The sequence below is a fragment of the Dermacentor andersoni genome, chromosome 3 (genome assembly GCF_023375885.2).
Source record: "Dermacentor andersoni chromosome 3, qqDerAnde1_hic_scaffold, whole genome shotgun sequence".
NCBI lineage: Eukaryota > Metazoa > Arthropoda > Arachnida > Ixodida > Ixodidae > Dermacentor > Dermacentor andersoni.
Window position 1 is genome coordinate 78,312,689 of NC_092816.1, and position 20,669 is coordinate 78,333,357.

The following is a 20,669-nucleotide window of genomic DNA, read 5'->3' on the forward strand; positions in this document are numbered from 1 at the left end:
GTCACGGAGGAAAAGCTGGGCCCCAACTCGCGTGGTCGCGCGTGGCCGCAGCCACCACCTGACTCCCGCTCCTCCCAACTCCCAAATATGCAACGCATTCTTGGCTTAACCAAGCTAAGCCTGGCCATTTTTTTTTGTTATTCAGTGTTTGTGCAAGCCGCCTCTGCAGGTCTGGCAATTTCGAGTTGACAAGCGCAGTGCGTGCACTGCGCGTTAACAATTGTTTCTACTAAGTACATAAATTTAACATTCCTGTGCGCCGCGGATATAAGCTTAAATTTCAAGCCAAACCCCGTTTGCCCTTCTCCTCGGGGGCACCGCGCTCCCAGCCGGAGAGTCGACGTATATCGCACAAGTGCGCTTGCGCATATGGCAGTGCTGTGACGTCGCTCATAGAGGCACGTGACTTTGAGAATCATTCGAGCCAACAGCATTTATTTGTTTGATCTGTTGTTTCAATTGACCAATTAGAGTTTCGAGAAATAGTAAAACCTACAAACCGAATTTCTGCGTGTCTTTGTTTCACTTCGTACAGTAGCAAGAGAGCTGTGCTTCCGTTTCGTCTGCCTTTTCCCATGTAGTGCAGTCGCGCGCGCAGAAATCGAAACTATGTAGTTTTCTACTGTGTTCCATCGCGCCATCATGCTCTGTGGTCCGCTTGCGTCTGCCTTGGTGTTCATGCAGCAGTGACTTATACCGCTAGTAAGGTCTTCTCGCGCGCAGCGCGCTAAATCGTGCGCTGCGCGAAACGAGACAAACTAAACAGCTCGCGCGAGTGACCGCCAGTGGAAGTGCGCCTCGCAACAAAAAAAAAACAAAAAAAGCGAGGAAAATGAAGAAGGCAGGGCCCGTGACGTGTGCGTCACGCGATCATCTGGCTGCGTCATGGGGGAACGCAGGGAAAGAATTTCGCTTGCGGAGGCTAGACGAAAGGCAAGTGCAGAGAGCGTTATGTTGGTGGTGTCGCCAAGTCTCCCGGGGTTCGCGGCACTGAAATATTTCTGCCTCGGCTATTAACGAAACAGTTTGAAAAATTCTTGCAGTAGAACGCACCTATATAGGGCGCGTATAGCAAATTCCAGTGTATAACCAAAATTTGCCATGTGGCCTGATGAGGGGCCCTTTAAAAATGGTCCCACACCTCGCAGGCATATATTCTAACGCTGGAAGGACAAGCATCTTGTACGAGGCTAGCTTTATGTCTGAAGAGGCCAGTTTAAGCTCGCGTTTTAAATATGCTCACGTTTGATTACGATGGCAATCACGCACTCTCTCGAGACGCGCTCGAGTCGCCGCCTTCGTACTGTCCCTGTTGTGCAGCTCGGGCGTTGCGAGACATGCAACGCGTCTGGTTGCACACAGACACACAAAAAATGGCAGTTTCGTTTGAAGGGACAATCGGTAAAAGTGACAGCAGAGTTAAGCGTCGCACTGAAACTTATCAGAGTTTCAGTGCAGCATGAAAGAACGTTACGACGTCACCTGTTAAGGTAATGCGCATCTCTTGGCTGAATCAGAGCCCGTTCGTGCTAAAAATGCATCCTTGGAGCATAGTTAGTTACTGAGGATAAACTTTACCCTAAGCAATAGCTTCAGAGTGCTTTTGGAATTGGAATTAAAGAACCTAATGTTAGGGCATCAACGAAGCTTGATAAGAAGCTAATAAGGACTCTGCAACCCACCGGTGGAACGCAAGATACGCGTATATATTTGTAACGTTATGAGACAGCAATAAGGAGGCACGTATTAGCGACCAAGATTGTGTATACTGCCTCTTCTACTTCATATTAAGAGGAAGAAATTACGTTAGGCAGGCTGTGTGGTGCAGCGCGATGCGGAACAGGAGACACGGGAAAAAGCTAGGACAAGCGCTTTTCCCTGTGTCCCCTGTCCCGCTTCGCGCTGCACGACACAGTCTCATAGAAAACCAACTAGCCCAAACCATCACCCTTCTAAGTTAAGCAAGCCGTGTAATGCAGATAACCAGGCGGCCGAATATAGCAGTGGACTAGGTGGCCAAGGCAAAGGTAAAGACGTTGAGTAATGGAAAAGGTTTAGGTATATATATACAGTGTGGGGAGAACAGGAAGTTTGCAGGAATATATGTCTGCAACAGAGCCGGCTAGCACAATACGCGTAATTGAAGATCGCTAGGAGAGGCCTTTGATCGTCCTGTAACGAGCATAAAAAAAGATGATTATGATGGTCCTTACATCCGGCCTTGATGCCGCTGGTGCCCGTTGAATCTGAAGTGGATCGAAGCCCCCGTGTACACTCGCGCAGAAGTCCTTGCTGAAGAGCGGCACCGGCGGCGACGACTTCGGCTGCGACGGCCTCGCCGACCGGGGCGAGGGCGGCGAGTATTCGTTCGAGATGAGTATCCGCGAACGCGTCGTCGAGGTGTTCGAGCACCCGCGCTACGACCTGGTCCAGTGTTCGGTCACCGTTAGCGCAGCCGCTTGCCTCGGGGGCGTCCTGCTTCTGCCCATGTACGACCACCGGGTCGGAGTGCTGGCGATCGGCGTGCAGACCGCCTACCTGGCCGCGTTCGCCACGGAGATGTCCATCATGGTGAGAAGCTTCGCCTATACACACCACCAGCACGGCGCCAAGAGATGGCCCTACATACCATATATAGTGTACACGAAATCTTTCGTTCGTGGTGGACGTCTAAATATCTCCCGACGGCAGAAATATGCCTGATTTTTGAACTGCGGCTGCTGCATGCAGAAGCATATATATATATATATATATATATATATGTGTGTGTGTGTGAGGTCCGCAGACCAAATAGAAACGGGGAGCTCGATGATTGATTTGCGGTCATAATGCATTCCGTTGGGTGGCATCACACCCGGAAGCAGATGGTGCAGCGTGAATTCGATTGGGCGTCCTATACTGTGTGCAGGGGCGTTGCGTGGTCAGCCTCCCACCGGTAGTCGAGGCCCGTATATGCGCATGTGCTGGTTGTTTGTGTGCTGCGAACAACCTTGGCTGCTCGCAGCACACAAACAACCAGTACCGCGAGCACGTACGTTTACATGCGCGCTTTGCCAAACGTGTATCTACATGCCTCGGCGAACGTTACCGTCGCTTAGCTGAAGCAGTTAGCAAGCTAGCGAAGCAACCTTATCAGGAATGCCTTCAGAACGATTAGCCTTCCCCTGTAAGGGAGGCGCCACCGTGACGCGGCCATGACGTCTTCCCGGCGTGTGGCGGCCTGCATACTCCGGCCCGAAAAGAACGCTTTCCCTCTGGACGACATGGTGCTTCCATTGGTCACCGCAGACGCATCAGACCGGGCACATTTCCTAGTACCTCGGCGTGCGCCACCTTCTTCGTGTGTAGCTCGTATCTGTGCTAGAGCGTTCGCGTCAGTTCGTTCTCAGGTCCGTACTCGTATACACAGATCGATCCGCGCTAAGCCAAAGACTGAGTCGCCTCCGCTGTGAACCAATCCTGTGAATTCGTCCCACACGAAGCCCGCCCGCCGCTTGAACCAACGTGTAGAAGCCATGCCGCACCGTTGAACAAATAGCCAGAGCGCAGCACCTTGTGAACTGCACTCTAGAAAAACTTTACACCCTTTGGAGGTGTATCGTGTTCCCAAACAATAATCGTTCTATGTATTGTATTGCTTGCGTTTCCTTTCTTGAAAACTCGGCATTAGGTGCTTTCCTCTCAAGAATGCTGTTTCACGCTGATAATCTGCATGCCGTTCGTGACTTGGAAGTACCGGCTTCGCAGCGTTGAAGAAAAGGCAGTCAAGATAGATGATGGTCATTGTTTGGGGACAAGATACGCCTCGCGGAATGTTCACTTTTCTTAGAGTGTCATGGTTGAATCGAACGAGATATAGCCTAGCTCGAATATATTACAGTTAGACTGGATAGAGCGAATTAATCTCTATATCTTACATGCGAAACTTACCGATCGATACTCTTGGAAAATAACTCGCTCATAATGAACAACTCGAGGCGCCCGCTGCCAGCTCCATAAAGGTGCTCGCATGCTGCGAACGAGAGTCCGGGTACCAGTTATTTTTATTGCTTTTAGTCCTGCTATATTTTGCGCACTTTCTGCAGTATGTGTTGCGCCGGTTCTGTGCAAACACTGATGAAAGTAGGCTGCAGTATAGACCTGAGTTCAAGGCACGAATAAATATTGACTACACTACGCGTAGTTACTTTTATTTCATTTATTTATGCGATACTGCGCACTCATGGTCCAAGCATCGTGGTCGATACAAATACAAAAGAAATAGAAAAGAAACAGCAACGCAAGAAAGCAACAATAATACAAGCTCAGATAGGTTACTTCGCAGTTTGATCACTTGCCTTGGTAAGTCGGTTCGAAAGAAATTCTAAAGTTTCGCTTTCGTGCGTGTAATAGGGGAATGTCAATTGCTTGCATTAAATCAGAAGGTGAACCTAATGTGGAAAATATATTAAAAATAAGCTTTACGGCCTTTCTCTGAATACGTTCAAGACAATCAATGTTGCGCTTAGTATGAGGATCCCATATAATGCACGCATATTCCAGTCTTGGCCGCACAAGAGCAGTATAGCAGAGGAGCTTAACATTAGTGGGAGCAGTTTTAAGTTTGTTTAAGGACACAAAGCTTGCGGAATGCAGATGAACAAGCATTATCAAGATGAAGATTCCGAGACAGGTTTGAAGTGAGTGTTACACCGAGATATTTATAACAACTTACTTCTTGTAATGGCGAAGGCCCTAATATGTAGGTAAATGACAGCAGATTTTTTTGCGAGTTACTGGAAGGCAGGCACATTTGTTCGTGTTAAGGGTCATTGCCCATTTTGCACACCATTCATGTATATTGCCCAGACTAGTGTTGAGGTTGTTGTAATTGTTAGTGGAACTAATTTCTTTAAAGAAAACACAATCTTCAGCAAACAATCTTATTTCTGCACCAGGGCGAACAAGATCAACAATATCATTAATATATGATATAACGAGCAAAGGGCATAACACACTGCCCTGAGGTACACCAGATGTGACTGCAAGACAGCCCGAGTGTTGACCTGCTACATCAACGCATTGTTTGCGATTATTCAAGTAGGCTGAAATCAAAGCAAAAGGTATGTGTAGACTGCCTATTGTTTCAACTTTGAAAATGAGTTTACTGTGAGGAACTTTATCGAAGGCTTTGCAAAAATCCAAGAAAAGCATATCTATCCTACCGTGTCTGTCGAGGGTTATTGCGGGAGAATGAAATGATGTGGCGAGTTGAGCTCCGTTTGATAATGCTTTCCGAGACCCATGCTGAACTTTGGTCAATATGCAGCGTTCCTCGAGGAAGTTCGTTATACTAGTAGCTATGATATGCTGAATAATTTTACAGCATTGCGAAGTTAGTGAAATAGGACAGTAATTTCCTAATGTCAGGCGGTCTCCCTTTTCAAAGATGGGCACAATTTGGGCTGTCCTCCAATCGCTGGGCAGTTGTGAAGTCAGCAAAGAATTGCGAAAAATATTAACCAAAAATGTATGTTTTCAATAAAGTAATTGCTTCCTTGTTTTGTTTTTTCTCCACGGGAGATCATCATTCGTATATAACCAACACATCGCAAAAGTTCGTTTGAGTTCTCTACATGCAGACGACGATGGGCGTGTGGAATTTAGCTGATATATCGAACTTTCTTTAGCTCGCGTAAGCCTGCTCGTTATAACCTCGGGTTCGGCTTCATTTCGTATATTGCACACTTCGTGTCGCAGGTGTTCGTGTACGGCCAGCGTTTCGTGCGCATCGAGCAGTACAACCTGCTGGACTTGTTGCTGGTCGTGGCGTGCTCCGGGCTGTACGGACTCCAGGTGGCGCTGAGGGTGGTCGACCAGCGCCTCAGCGACGGCACCGTGGGCATGGCGCTGGCGACGCTCTTTCTGTGCGCCATGCTCATGCGCCTCGTGCACCTGACGCAGTACGGCGAGGTGAGGCGACGCGTGGTGCACCGCCTCGCGTTTGCATCGCTGGCGGCGATTTGGGGCAGCACCGTACAGGCCGCGTGAAAGTAGTTACACACCCTGGCATTGGAATTGCAGTGTAATGCAACACGCGCGGGCATATATATGCTCTAGCACAAGTGTGTGCGTTTGCGCTCCAGCTTCGGCTTTATACGGTATAGCCCCCTCGGCGGTGGCTGCTTCCTCGCTTAATGCGAAATCGGGCCCGCGGAATATGAGCCCCGAAACCGTTGTAGCTATATGAGAGCACGGCTGGTAAAGAAGAAAAAAAAGAATCCGCAAGAAACAGCGGAATCCTGCGAGAATCAAAAAGTCAGTGACGAAGCGCGATAATGAGCACGCGAGGGTTTCAGAGCAAGCCACTTGTGCAAGGTCACCTCTGTAGCGTTACACGTGGTAACTGCAGCTGCCTCGATCTGCTCCCAGGCTGGCGCGGTTAATGTTGTCGGCGACCTTTGCGTACAATGCCTCGTCATGCACGCAAACTGTTGCAATGCATCTAGCGTGTTGTTCACAAAATTGAGCTTGCGAATTCTTCCTGATGCCTCCTCTCCCTGCACGGGAACTTGGTACTTCGCAGAAATATCAGGGAAGGAGAATTATCGCATTGCGTCCGTGGTAAGCAAGGACGCGCTCTGCGGCCGCTATCCGCTGCCAGCTCGGCAGCTCTCTCCTCCTCGACTGCACATCTCCAACTGCTCTGCTCCGGTATGAGAGGAAGAAGATGAAAAGCTTTTATTTTACCCATTTTCGATCTCGTCGTGCACCGACCAACGTTACGCCTTCGGCCATTCATCCCGGCGAAGGCGCTGTCTTCACGAGTGCGCGCTCTCCTTGTCTCGCCACGAAGCATCGTTTGTTTTCTGCGCTTACGGAGGAGACGCTCGTGACGCCTTGGATGGAGCGGACGTGTTTTTATGTGCTCCGCTCTTCGATCCTGCTCGAGGGCTGCTACTCGCCACGTAGGCAATTGTTCGCATGCCGTGGTGATATCGGACAGTGCTCCCGGAAAGCCGAAGCCAGTTTATGTGCAGGTGGGTCATCCGCCGACCACTCTAGCGGCTTCTTGAATCACCAAGTGTACGGGAACGCTGGGTCGTGTTAGGCTTAGCGTCCCCCAACGCTTCGTCGGTAACACCGCGCCAACGCAAGCCCGTTAAGCCAAGAAGAATGGAATATACTCCTTTGCCGCTGAAGACGTTTCCTCGGAACAGCTCTCGAAAGAGGGCTGGGAACGAGTCCTGGGACACCACCAGAAGCACAGCCCCATCGGATCCAGGCAATCCGCCTGTGCCTAGAAGGCGGGAAGAAGCAGTGCCAAGATGGACGCCACAGGAGTCAACCTCACCGAAGGTGCATCCGAAATTCCCTCTGCCGGCAGACTACCAAAAAGTAGTCGTGCGACCAAGAGGTTTTGAGCTTCGGGCTTAAAGCCCCAGAGCAGTTCCTCAGGCAATGGCTGTCTCAGTGAATCCAGACCCGGTACCGGAACTCAAGGAAGATTGTGCTCGAGCCAACTTAAACAACAACATGATCACTATCGGCACCAAGAATCCCGATCGCTTGAGAAGTTATCGTCGTTTGCAATCCGTGAATCCGGAAGGCAAGGATTTTCCGGCTATGTTATATGTTCCATCACCCTACGACTCGATCATCCAGGGTTGTTATCTACGAAGCCTGTCACCTGAGAGAAACGCCCGATGCAGAACTGGACGCTGTAGCAAGCCACAATCCGGAATCGCCAATAATTTCTGCATGAAAGATTGGTAAAGCTCGTTTCGTTTTGGTGACGTTTGTGGTTGGAATTGTTCCAGTGCGATAAGTTCTGAGAAAAAGTCAAAACCTGCTTTAATTGCCGCATGATTGGACACCGCCGCGCTGACGTCTGCAGCAAGTCGCAGCAGCAGCGGTTCCACAGCTGCGGCGAACAACCATCACCTCCAGGCCCTGAAGAGCCACCCCACTGCACTCCTAAGTGCATTGTTCGTGGAGGCGCACATGCAACAGGGAGCAAGAACTGCAAGTACCACTTCGCGGATCAACTTAAGCCCGCTGAGCCGATGAACCGGAACTCTGAGGCCGGACCATGCCGCGAATCAAGACCAAAACAACGTCAAGACAAGGCGAGTGAACAACGAACGCAGTACGCCGCCCGTGACCGCTCCAGCTCATTTCCACCTCTCCGCGTAAAGTCGTAGTCTCCTTCCCGAGCTGCAAGGGACGGTAAGAGACAAGCAAGCCCGAGAAACGGGTGAGCTGGGTAGCCAGGGTCCCTTAAGACAAATCCCAGAAGCAGGAAAAAGACAAAATTGACTCCCCTTTTGAGTAAGTTCTTCAGGCCATTCGAAACATAAATAAGCGCCTAGACTTTATGGATCAGTGGATAGGAGCTAATCAGGCTGCCGTTAACAATCTATTCACCAACCTGCCAAAATTCTTCGCTGTTAACCCGCATCCTAGGACCATGGACAACCAAATCGTGGACACTACGGGCAGCAGCAATGGGCTCAAACGCCCTGCAACCTCCGATAAGGAACCGCAAGCCAAAAAGATGGCGGAAGCCCCTTCAGATAAGAAACCTTAATCTAAATCTGTAACCATATGAAAAGCCAATGAGTAATGTATCATTTACGTCAAAGAACTTGATGAGAAAGTTGAAAACATGTTTGTCAACTTTCACTCACAAATTATGCAATTATTTAAGTCCCTTCAAGAACTCCAAACCCCGCTTCCAGCTCAGGTAATTCAACTCCCCACGCTTAGTACTCCCGCCCCCAGCCAACATGGCTCCACTCACCCGGGCAATTGACGTATGGCAGTGGGACTGCAGGGGATATGTCGAAACAAAAAAGCCCACATGCAGTTCCGCTTTTAAAACCTTCAAAAACCTCCCGACATTATAGTCCTTCAGGAAACTAACGCCGTCGTAAAATTAGCAGGCTATAAGGATTAAGAAGTTTGCAGGGACGACATGGCCACAATTAGTACATGACCGGGGTTGTTGGAGAAGTATGGGAGAGGCCTTTACCCTGCAGTGGGCGTAACCAGGCTGGTGATGATGATGATGATGATGATGATGATGATGATGATGATGATGATGATGATGATGACAAAATGATGGCCTCTCTTTTCGCAATGACGCGCAAATTGTCACCAGAATAGGCAATAGCGTCAGTGTCGATACATCTCCAGACCTGACGCTTTACAGAAACATAGGTAATATTCGATGGTCCAACACAGGCGTCTCACTTGGCAGCGATCATTATATTATCTCAAGCACTTTTCAAATACAAGCCAAAAAGCCCCCCAACACCACCTCAAAAATCATGGATTGGGACCAATTTCGCAAAATTCGGGAGCAAACCGCTCCAACAATCTGACCAGGAACATTGGATCCCCGATCTTGCCTCTGATGTAAAACGTGTCACCTCAATGCCACCTGCGTCTGAAGAGCAACACTACGGACAGTAAATTACTCCAGATGTGGGAAACACACGCCAGCCTTCTTTAACGCTGGAAAATACAGCGCTTCAATAGGACACTCCGTGTGAAAATTGCTCGCTTAGAAAGGGAGATTGAACAGTATACCCTTGGATTGAAAAAAACAAAACACTGAGGCCAAATTTGCGATAGCTTGACTGGACAATTGGGGACAAGAAGACGTGGCTCCTATTCAGCCATCTCCTAGACTCTAGTACCAATACATCGACCAAAAAAAATGAATTGGCTCGACTTATACACTAGTACTCGGGTACAGAGGACACACTCGTTAATGAACTGCAACGACGATATGTAAACACTAGAGACAGTAGATCGCTGCGGACAATGCGTAACTAGACAGGGATAGCGAGGACGCAGAAGTGTGGAACGCGACAGGCGAACTCCACACAGGCTCAGCACCTGGAGCGGATGGAGTAACTAATAAGCTTCTCCGAAATCTGGACTCTCAATCGATCATCGCAGTAACGGATTTCCTCAACCATCAGTGGCAATCAGGCAGCCTCCCACAAGGGTGGAAACATGCCAAGATTACTTTCATCCCTAAGCCTGGCAAAAAGCTAGCGCTGGAAAATATAGGGCTCATTTCCCTTATAACCTCTTGTCTGGGCAAGCTGGTGGAGCATCTTATCCTTAATAGGCTTCAAAACTACGCTGAGGATAAGGCACTCGTCTGAGACACAATGATTGGTTTCAGGGCAAACTTGTCCACTCAGGATGTCATGAACCGTCTTAAACGGGACATCATCGACAGAGAAAGAAACAAACATACCAGAGCTGTCCTGGGCCTTGACCTGAATAAGGCCTTTAACAACATCTCGCACAAAATAATCCTCGTAAATCTAAGTAATATTAACCCAGGCATCAGAATTTACAATTATATCCGATCCTTTCTGTTCAAACGCACAGCCGTGATAACAATAGGAAACATAACATTCGCCCAATAACGCTAGGTACTCAAGGCACTCCACAAGGCTCGGTCCTATCACCATTTCTGTTCATTTAGGGCTCATCCGTCTTCCAGGTATACTTGCGAAAATTCAAAATTTGAATCACACCCTCTAGGCCAATGATATCAGCCTCTCGGCCAATAAAGGCAACGAAGGAGAAATCGAAGCAACTCTTCAATTGGCGGTTGATCAAGTAGAAAGTTACGCCGCACAAGCAGGACTCACCTGCTCGCGGCCTAAGTCTGAACTCCTCGCCATTCGCTGTAAGGTAAGAGGTAGGTGGGCACACCAAGATCCCTTGCTCATCACAGTTAATGTTAGCGGCCAACCCCTACCAGACGTCCAAACACTTATAGTATTAGGCCTATTCATCCAGGCTTTCTACCACCACCCATCACACAATCCGTCTACTCAAATGGATTGCAAACAGGAGAAAGGGCATGAAGGAGAAGGATCTGTGCAGGTTAGAGAAGGCTTTCCTTCTTAGCCGCTTCACCCACTCAGTGCCCTACCTACATGTCTATGCTGCAGAAAAGACGAAGCTTGAGTACCTAATCAGACAAGCATTCAAGTGGCGTCGGGGCTACCCCGCTGTACATTTACAGAAAAATCTCTCAAACTCGGTATTCATAACACACTTCAAGAAGTCTGCGCGGCCCACATCACCGCACAGATGGCGCGGCTCATGAAAACTAAAACAAGCAGAAGTGTCCCCGTCAAACTAGACGAAAACGTAAAACCACAAATAGATGAACCAAGGGACCTACCCACACCAATCAGGAAACGGCTCACCATTAAACCTCTTCCCAAATATAGGCATCCTATACACCGCGTAGGTAGGAGGAATGCCAGGGCTCTGGCAATCCATAAGGCATATAATTATAAACAGCAACGGGGTGTCACCTACGTCAATGAGGCTGAATATCCAACTCCGAATAGAGCATTCGCAGCGGCAGGGATTAAGGGTACATGCATGGCGCAGTCCTTTCCGCCTCCATCCATGTACGCACATCCGCAATGGCTGAGGAGGCGACCATGACTTTCGCCATTGCAAATTCACAGGTAGATATTATTTTCAGTGACGTCAAGACGGCTATACACAATTTAGCCCGGGGCAGAATTGCTCAATCCACTCTTAATATTCTTAGTAAGATCACCTCCCCACATAGGGTCATCGAATTGAATTGGGTACCGGTACATTCTGGCAACCCTCGAAACGAGGCGGCTCATCAGACAGCCCGAGGTTTAGTCGGCCAGGCAGTGAGCACCTCCGCTCTGGGAACAGCCAAGGATAGCATAATTTCATTTCACAATCTGACCCACCACTTCCGCCTTGGACGAAGAAGGCTTCCGCTCCCACGTAAGAAGCTCAATAAAGAGCAGGAATTAGGCTGGATGAGACTATACAAACTCTTTCCCTAACCCGGTAGTTATTTCCCATATGTTTCAAGCACAGTTTTCTCCCGATTGCATACTGTGCGATGATATACCCTAGGTATGCAAGGAAAACCACTCCCTCCCCCCAACCTCCAGAATTAGGGAAAATCCTGCTTCCAGACGACCGGGAGACCCTGCTGTACGCAACTCGGACCCGGGGTTCCAAGACCGGATCATCAAGCGCGCCCATGACGTCGCCAGTGGGATTGACCTGCTGGCGATCTAATAGTGCAATGTGACCCGGCCCTGCACCACTATCCGACTAAATATAGCTTTCCTCTCTCTCTCTCTCTCTCTGTTTCTCTCTGCGCTTACGGACGCTTGGAAAAGGTATCTCGCGGCGACACTGGTGGACGCAGCCAGCGTCTGTTAGAAACGTGCCAGGCACACGTATCCATGAGGATTCTACGAATCATCGTGCGCTTTCTTCTTATGCGTCAACGTGCAGGACCTGGTGGAGTGGGTGATCAGCCTGATCCACCAGTACATGGACTCGATCATCTACGCGGCCTACGAGACCGGGCTGGCGCTCATCAAGGGTGAGGAGGACGTGCGCGAGAACATCTGGAAGACGGTCGACGAGTTCATGGCCGACCAGATTCGCGGCCACGCGGGCGAGAACCGCCTCGAGGTATGCGCGCGCACTGGTGGCCGCGGGAGCGACACGCTGCGGCTGTTAGCTGAAACCTAGCAGCCGATTGTGGATCGATAATCGTTATGTATATATATATATATATATATATATATATATATATATATATATATATATATGTACGCTCATGCACCGGAGGTGGCTACCGTATAAACCCGCAGATGCAGTGCAAACGCATACACGTGTGCTGGCATATACATGTATATGCCCGTGCACGTTGCACTACAATGCAATTCCAATGCAAGGGTCTGACAATACTTTCACGCTGTCTGTACAGCGCTGCCCTAAAATATATATATATATATATATATATATATATATATATATATATATATATATATATATATATATATATATATATATATAGTTCTCGAGCGGAGCTTTCCAGTTTCAGTAGTACAACGCAGCAGCAATGAAATACGAACGTGAAAAATCACGAACGGCAGCACGACTCATTGGTCGACAAGTTGGTGTGGTCTTCCGTACGTTCTTTTCACTGGTGCATAGTAGGTATAGCACACAAAGCGCTCGTGGCTGTTCCATTCTCTGTGCGTTTTGTTTACTTCGCGCTGTTGAAAGCAATGTACAGAACAGAAAACGCATTTTTACATTCGCCAGTGTTAGAGGCGCTGCTGTGATTCGTTCGCAGACGCTTATACTCGTGTTGCTGGAGCGTGTTTAGCGCCAGTTTAACCGCAATCTCGTCTCAAGTTCAAGTATAATTCAGAGTAAAAGATGTTACACTATCCCTTCTCGCCTAGCTCATTCCGTCCATGGTAGCGTTCACCTATGCAAACCATCCGGCGGTCGCGAAAAAAACGGGTCAGTTTGCGGCGCATGCAGGTCCTTCGACAGGTGGTGGAAGTGCACAGCAAGTACCCGGGCGTGGCGGTGGCCTTCAAGAGCCGCCAGGCCTGTCAAAGCATCCTGAACGACGTGCGGCGACACATCAACGACCTCCTCCACAACGGCGCCATGGACACCGCCGAGCACCGCAAGATGATCACGGCAAGGGTGTTTTTTTTTTGCTTACATGCGAGCACAAGTTATGAGCTGCGGCATGAACCCGATTACGACGTACATACTTATGTGCTGGAAGCATACTTCAACATATAATTCGGTATACACCCGAACTCGACCATTGTGACGAACTTAAACGGAGTTTTGTAATGAGTTCGTCGTATATACACGGATTTCTTATCTCCCCTCGAGATATGAATCAAGAAATGAATCTATTTATCGAAACGTGAAAGTAGTAGAAAGTAATTTTTGCATCTGCTTTGAATATTTCTCAGTGCCACTAACAATGGCTTTGTCGATGCGTGATGTTTTTATGAGGGAGCTACATTTTACGTGGCTATCGGCCAGCGAGTCTCGCGTGTCCAAAATGAGAATAATTCGCGCCATTCATGCTCGCAATATTGTGGTTCGATTGTATGTGTAGTGGTCGGCTGAACAAGTCCCTTCGTCCTTCCGTTCGCAACTATATAGACCATGCAGTATACTTCGACTGGCGCGTGCCAGTGGTGCTCGTGACGTCACAGGATCTCCCCGCGGCGACTGCGTTGCCGGACCGCGGCGCCCGCATCCACAGCTGCAGCCGTAGACACAAACTCCTAGCGGACCTCGAACGTGGATCCCTGATAACGCGACGAGGGAAGCAAATATTACGCATTACTGGTTAAAAAGAACCGCGCATACATCAGCTGTCGTCCAATGAGGTATGCGCAGGGTAACTTCAATAATTCGATTTCAAAGGAAATCGGGGCTCCGAGCCGCGTTGCGTTGCATTTACACTTGACGTGGACCTCGCCGTCGCACGCCGGCCCTCGCCGCACGAGAACCGCACGCGGACGGGACGGCGCGCTCGCGTTCGTCCAGTGCGGCCGTGAGTGTGCGAACTACAGCGGAAGACCTCGTAACAGCTTCGTGGTAAAATTTACAATCGCCAGTGCAGCGCGACATGGGTAGTGGTGGTGGTGGGCGAAGTTTCCTTCATCGTCGCATGACAAGGACGAAGACAGAGGTGGCTTGACGATGATGGCATTATGAGAAGGACGAACGGACGAGAGCTTTGTGTGCGTCTGTGCGTACTAAACGCACGCCACTGGCTATGGGAGCGTTGCAAAGGCTTCAAGTATTAAACAAAGCGTGCGTTTGTGTGTGTGTGTGTGTGTGTGTGTGTGTGTGTGTGTGTGTGTGTGTGTGTGTGTGAGAGAGAGCGAGAGAGAGAGGGAGAGAGAGAGAGAGAGCGCTATGCCGTCTTTTCATGAGGTGCAGTAAATATGGAAGAGACGGACCTTAAATGTGCTGCTTGGTATTTCTTAGTATGTGCCAAAATTGGCATACTATGACAACAGTGTAGGACGAACACAAATGATAGGTCATGACAGGAATTTCATGATGTGCGTGTGATGTAGGTCATCAAACAGCCGCCTATGTCTTTGTGCTCTCATAGTCGTTTCGTTAACATGGTATGCGCCGAAACTGGCATAGTATGACGAGAGTGTATGACGAAGTTAAATGTTAAGTATGGCGTGAATGTCACGACTTGTGTATCATATAGGTCATGAAAGAGCCGCCTATGTTTTGATATGTACCAAAATTGGTATAGTATCACAACAGTGTATGGCGAACATAAAAGATAGTGTCATGACTTCCGTGTCATGTAGGTCATGAAACAGCCGCCTATGTCTTGGTGCTCTCACATTCGCTTCGTTCACATGGTAGGACTCCCCACACTGGTTCGCATAACAGCGATACCCGTAGAGCGTGGGATCTGCCGACTTGGTTTCTTTTTTTTTTGTTTTTTTTTTGTTTTTGTAATTATTCTTCGATTCGGCGAATATACCTGAACCGATTCAAATGAGTTCGAACCATTATTTTCTCGCCCTAGCGTTGAACTAGAACTGAACTGTTCCTAGTGAACCGCAAGGAATACTGGAGCACTGAAAGAAACGAGAGACCTTCGCTAACAATGTATAAGGTTTTACAGCTGTCGCTTCGCTAGAGGCATCCCGATGATTGCTTTGTGTGCCCGCATAGTTTTAAACGATTTACTCTTGTACCATTCTCACCAGTGCTATGAGCAACCACTTACCTAGATGAGCCGGTGCTGGGAGGCGGAGGGTGCCATCCTTCGCCGATGGTTCAAGGTATACAGTCGAGGTTGATCGCGCGCGCAACTACTATGCCGTATGTTGTGGTCAGTAAAAGCACAAAAGGTATCTGCAGGCTTGTTATCTAGCCGCAGAGTAGCTGGAGCGAATATATTGTACTGCTCAAGGTTTGAAGGTGTTTGCTTGGCACCCAGATACATATCGAGTGCTTTATCACTGGCATCAGGACTGCATCCCAAAGTTTCACACTCTTCTACTAGGTGCTTACCTTAGCGCATATTAGGAATAGACTATAAAATAATTGTTCCCACGAAAGCATTGATGGGCACAAATTCAAAGATTGTCTGTGACAAGTGGCGCCACGCTTGGCCATTTATTTTTAAATGCCATAACATTGTTCCTGCAGTAACAGTTTAGGGAGGCTCATTTGGGAAAAGAAAAATTTCTACAGGCATCCCTATTGGGAATAAAATAGGTTTGCTTTTAAATGCGAAGCGTTTCTTGGTGGACCTTTGTCGCTTCGATAGTATCTATATATCTATCTAGCCGCCTACGTCTTGGTGCTTTCATGGTCATGTCCTTACCTTGGTATGCACTGAAATGGGCATAGTATGACAAGAGTGAATGGAAAACGTAAATGACAGGTCATTACATGAACGTCACGACACATATGTCATGACGTTCGTGTAATGAACAGTTATTTACGTTCGTCATCTACTTCTAGCAGTATGCCAATTTTGCTGCATACCAGGTTAACGAAACGATCATCACAGCACCAAGACTAAGGTTGCCAGACAGACAGACAGACAGACAGACAGACAGACAGACAGACAGACAGACAGACAGACAGACAGACAGACAGACGGACGGACGGATGGACGGACGGACGGATGGACGGACGGACGGACGGACGGACGGACGGTGTTTTCCCAGCTTTCCCGGACGGACTGGCTGGCTGGCTGGCTATATATATATATATATATATATATATATATATATATATATATATATATATATAGAGAGAGAGAGAGAGAGAGAGAGAGAGTGAGACACACAGCGCTGTACAGTCTTTTCAGCTATTGAATAAACGAAAATAAATAAACGGAAATTAAATATTAAAACTATTACCACTTGCGAGACATCTTGGCTCACAGTGTGCTACGAAATTCACCGGCATTCCGGTTGACAGTTTCCCCAAAATCTTAAGACAAATAGTTCAGATGACCTTAACTGTGATGCCAATGCACTTTTTAGCGGATTTTGGAGGCGTACCTTAATTGTGTGTCTGCTAAGACACACAATATCAGCTAAGCTGGCAAAAGTTCACTGCTACTCGGTCTGTATTTCTTAATTGGAGCATGTGCCTTTGAGCGTGTAATTAAAAGTTAATTAGGGACGTCTTTTTTTTTTTTCACTTTTATTTGTACACCTGGACAATGTGATTTGTCGCGCTATATTAACGTCCGACTCTTCGGGCGATTCACCTCAACAGGCCGAATTGAGCGATGGGCTCCAGGCGATCCTTAAAGGAATCGTTAAAAATAAAATAAAGGGGAAAAAATACATTTTGCAGCGCGACGATGCGTGCGCAATGACGCAATAGAGCGCAACGCGTGCATGCAGGCCGCCGAGGAAGCGATGCAACAGGTGATGTCCGCGCCGTACAGCTTTCCCAGCAGCTACAAGCCCATCTCCGTGCTACGCGCCGTGCCATGGATGGGCACCGACCAGCTCAGGCAGTTCCTAGCGGTACGTCTCGTCTGCTTTCTCCGAGACTCGCGTGCAGTAGCATCGAGCATGCATCGAAGTAAGTGCAAAAGCCCGTAAACGGTCTTGAGCCATCGCCGTGGGGTAAAGGTTTCTACGCACCTTGGGGCAAGGGAATTGCCTCCTCGCCGAATAACGCCCTGTGAATTTCGACTTGGCCCAGTGACTTTACGACTAATCCACGGCAATTGCTGATGCCACGTGACCGGCGGTCATTCACAGGGAAGGCCGCGTGCCTCTTTGCGCCAACAGCGTAACGGTCCCGAGGTCACCTGGAGGCAGCCATTGGTATGTCGTGTCCTAGAGCCCTTTCACCACGTGTACGCTACTAATGCGTCAGCATTCTTAGTGAATTTCACGTCTCCGAGGCTATCTATCTATCTGTGTCTATGTTTGCATCTATGTTTGCATGGTCGAACGGCTAGGGTATCGGGCTGCTGTGCTGTGCTAATGGGACCAACCATCCGACCAACTTTACTCACCTAGTAGAAGTTTAATATACCTGGTAGCGAAGCTTACATAGAAGCCCATACTTTCAAAACATGGTGGTTCTTCGGTGGTGCATGGGGCTTAGCGCCATCTGTGTGACGAGGGAACACTTCCGGCGGAAAAAAATACAATGTGACGCCATATCCGTTAAAAACAAAAGTGACGTCATCTTGTTCTCAAAGGCGCGAAATTTGTTTCCGTGGCCTGCCATTAGAGCTGTGTATTCAAATGCCCCGCCATTCGACTTGATGGGCGTTTCGAGCTTTCAGCACGGAAAGCGATGCAAGAAAAGGTCAGCCGTACGGGTGTCGAAATTGCACCCCTGAACAGAGCATACTTTCTTTGGAGGCCGACGAAAGCTCTAGGTGTGCAGTGCTGGTTCTATCGTCGGACACCAAGCCCGTTGGCCTGCGCAGTCGCACGAGAACAACTAAAGTAAGCAATCATCTGGCGATCGCGACTCACTACTTTTGACTGAACAGGCTGAGAAACGATGAAGGTACCCGTGTCGCCAAATTCCGACAAACGTCGACAAGCAAAACAGCGCAACGTGTGAGGGGGCCGTATTCTAACAAGTGAACTTTACGAGCGCGCCTTCCTGCACACTTCAAGAGCTGCATTGCTTTGCAAGAGATAGCGGCCTCAACTCTTAGGAAGGGCGCTATAAAAAGGTATTTATTGACAATGATAAAATAATGTTGTCTTTTTATTACTCGTCACGCATATATGGATTTAACTGTGTCTCGCTCAAATAGAAAGCGATTTTCTCTTTCCCAATGTTTGCTCCTTCCAAACATAGCCGCGCTTCAATCGCCGCTCCCATAACCACCCTTGTTGGTGTCGGTGGCAATTAGTTCTGAACAGCGCTTTTCACCCGAAGCTTCGCGACCTATTGGGATTGACCTTGCTCAATATGTGGCAATATGTACATATGTGCCGCTCTTCAACGAACCTCTGGTCAACTTGGGTCAATGCGTATGCGACACTAGGTTTGCGGCAAGCGAGGGTCCAATTCTCAGCGTTTGCACGCATCGGAGCTCCACGCTTCTCGTCTCGGAGGCCACGCCCAGACTTCTCGGCAGGGCCACAAGGTGGCACAGCGTCTTTTGAAAGAAGCACTAGAGAGGATCCCGGCATCCGCATGACGCGTTTCTCAGCGTTTGCACGCACCGGCGCGCCATGCATTTCGGAGACCACGCGCAGGCTTCGTGGCGGCGCCGCTGGATGGCGCCGGGTGTTCCTAGGGAAGAAACGGGAAGAAATCCGTAGGTGGGGCTCGGTGGCTGCGCCACAACGCTGTCGCATGACATGCTAGTTTTCACCATGCAGATGATCACCGCCGTTGTTTGCGACCTGCTGCTGCCTCCACTGCAGATGGCTTGCATCGTGGCACCAACGGAGCATGCGCCATCGCTATGCCGATGCCCCAACCAGATTGACGTCTCACCTACCTTGGCTTCGCTGAAGGAACCTAGATCGCCACTCGGATACTGGATGTTCCAACCAGCGTGGGATCACGCATCGAAAGAGACGCTATCAAGTCTGTCAACTATAAAGGAGCAGCAACTATCGCGACCACCTTGTGGGCTCGGTGGCTGCGCCACAACGCTGTCGCATGACATGCTAGTCTTCACCATGCATTTCAGTAAGAAATGTGGTGCAGATCCCGAGCCCTCAGTGCTGCTTCGCAATACTTGGCGAATGTGCCTATGCCATTCAGCCATTGCTGTTGCTGTCAGGCGATGTCGAAACTAATCCGGGGCCTAGTATAAATGACGTTTTCGCTGAGTTGCGGAAGCAGACAATTGGGCAAAGCGTACTAATCACTGAGGCAAACGCCTAAATAATCAACTTTTGTGCACCGATGCAACACTAACGGATTTAAATAAGCGAATGATGGAACTGGAGCAACACTACCAGGCACTGATCCCCCTGCGAAGCGAATTAGAAGCTGTGTACGCTACTTCCTCTGAAACTGGTCGCCTGGCATCTAGCCTAGAGAGCCGCATAGAAGATACTGACAACCGTTCACGTAGAAACAGCTTAATATTGTCTAGCATTCCTGACTCCAACCCTCCTGAAACTTTTGCACCATCAGAAAAACTATTTGTTGATAACATTCATGAGCACATGTACATAAGCCTCGATCCGAAAGAAATTGAGCGTGCGCACCGGCTGGGACGCTATTCACCTGGACGTAACCGCGCTATCATTGTCAAGTTCGCATTCTATAAAACAAAAGAATTGGTCTTGTCTAATGGTCGCAAGCTAAAGGGGAGTAACTGCAGTACAGGCGAGACCTTTTCACCCGCTGTTCGAAATGCCCGCAAACAACTTGTTGTTTTCGGCAAAATCATGGCAATACCTTTCAAACTACGTACGTTTCAAGACACTTGTCATAGGATCCAAACACTACGAATATGACGAACCATCTAATACCGTAAAGGAGATTCACTAGCAATCAAAGTGCAATAGAGGTTCGCTTAACCCTCTCCACATAACCACAACGAATAACCTTTCTTTATCTGTTATTTTCACTAGCGCCCGTAGTTTTCTTCCCAAACGCGAAGATATATAAAGTCTCGTTTCTTCATCCGGCAGTAATCTTATTATTTTAACAGAAACGTGGGTAACATCGGAGATCAGTGACAACGAGATATTATTCGACTTGCCAAGCTTCGAAAATCATCGCTGTGACCGCCAAGGAACGCGAGAAAGGGGTTCTCATAGCATTTAGCAAGCAATTGCCGTGTACACCAATCGCGCCTCCTA

At 48.7% G+C, this 20,669-nt stretch overlaps 1 protein-coding gene across 1 annotated transcript in view; it reads left to right on the plus strand.

Moving 5' to 3' along the window:
- The window catches only part of LOC126544367 (sperm-specific sodium:proton exchanger-like), an 87,896-nt gene that overhangs the window by 57,276 nt on the left and 9,951 nt on the right, over positions 1 to 20,669 (plus strand). Inside the window, exons 4-7 of the mRNA XM_050191676.2 lie at positions 5,740 to 5,952; positions 12,319 to 12,501; positions 13,366 to 13,530; positions 17,265 to 17,390. Coding sequence (XP_050047633.2) covers positions 5,740 to 5,952; positions 12,319 to 12,501; positions 13,366 to 13,530; positions 17,265 to 17,390 — 687 coding nt within the window. The remainder of the gene's footprint in view (positions 1 to 5,739; positions 5,953 to 12,318; positions 12,502 to 13,365; positions 13,531 to 17,264; positions 17,391 to 20,669) is intronic.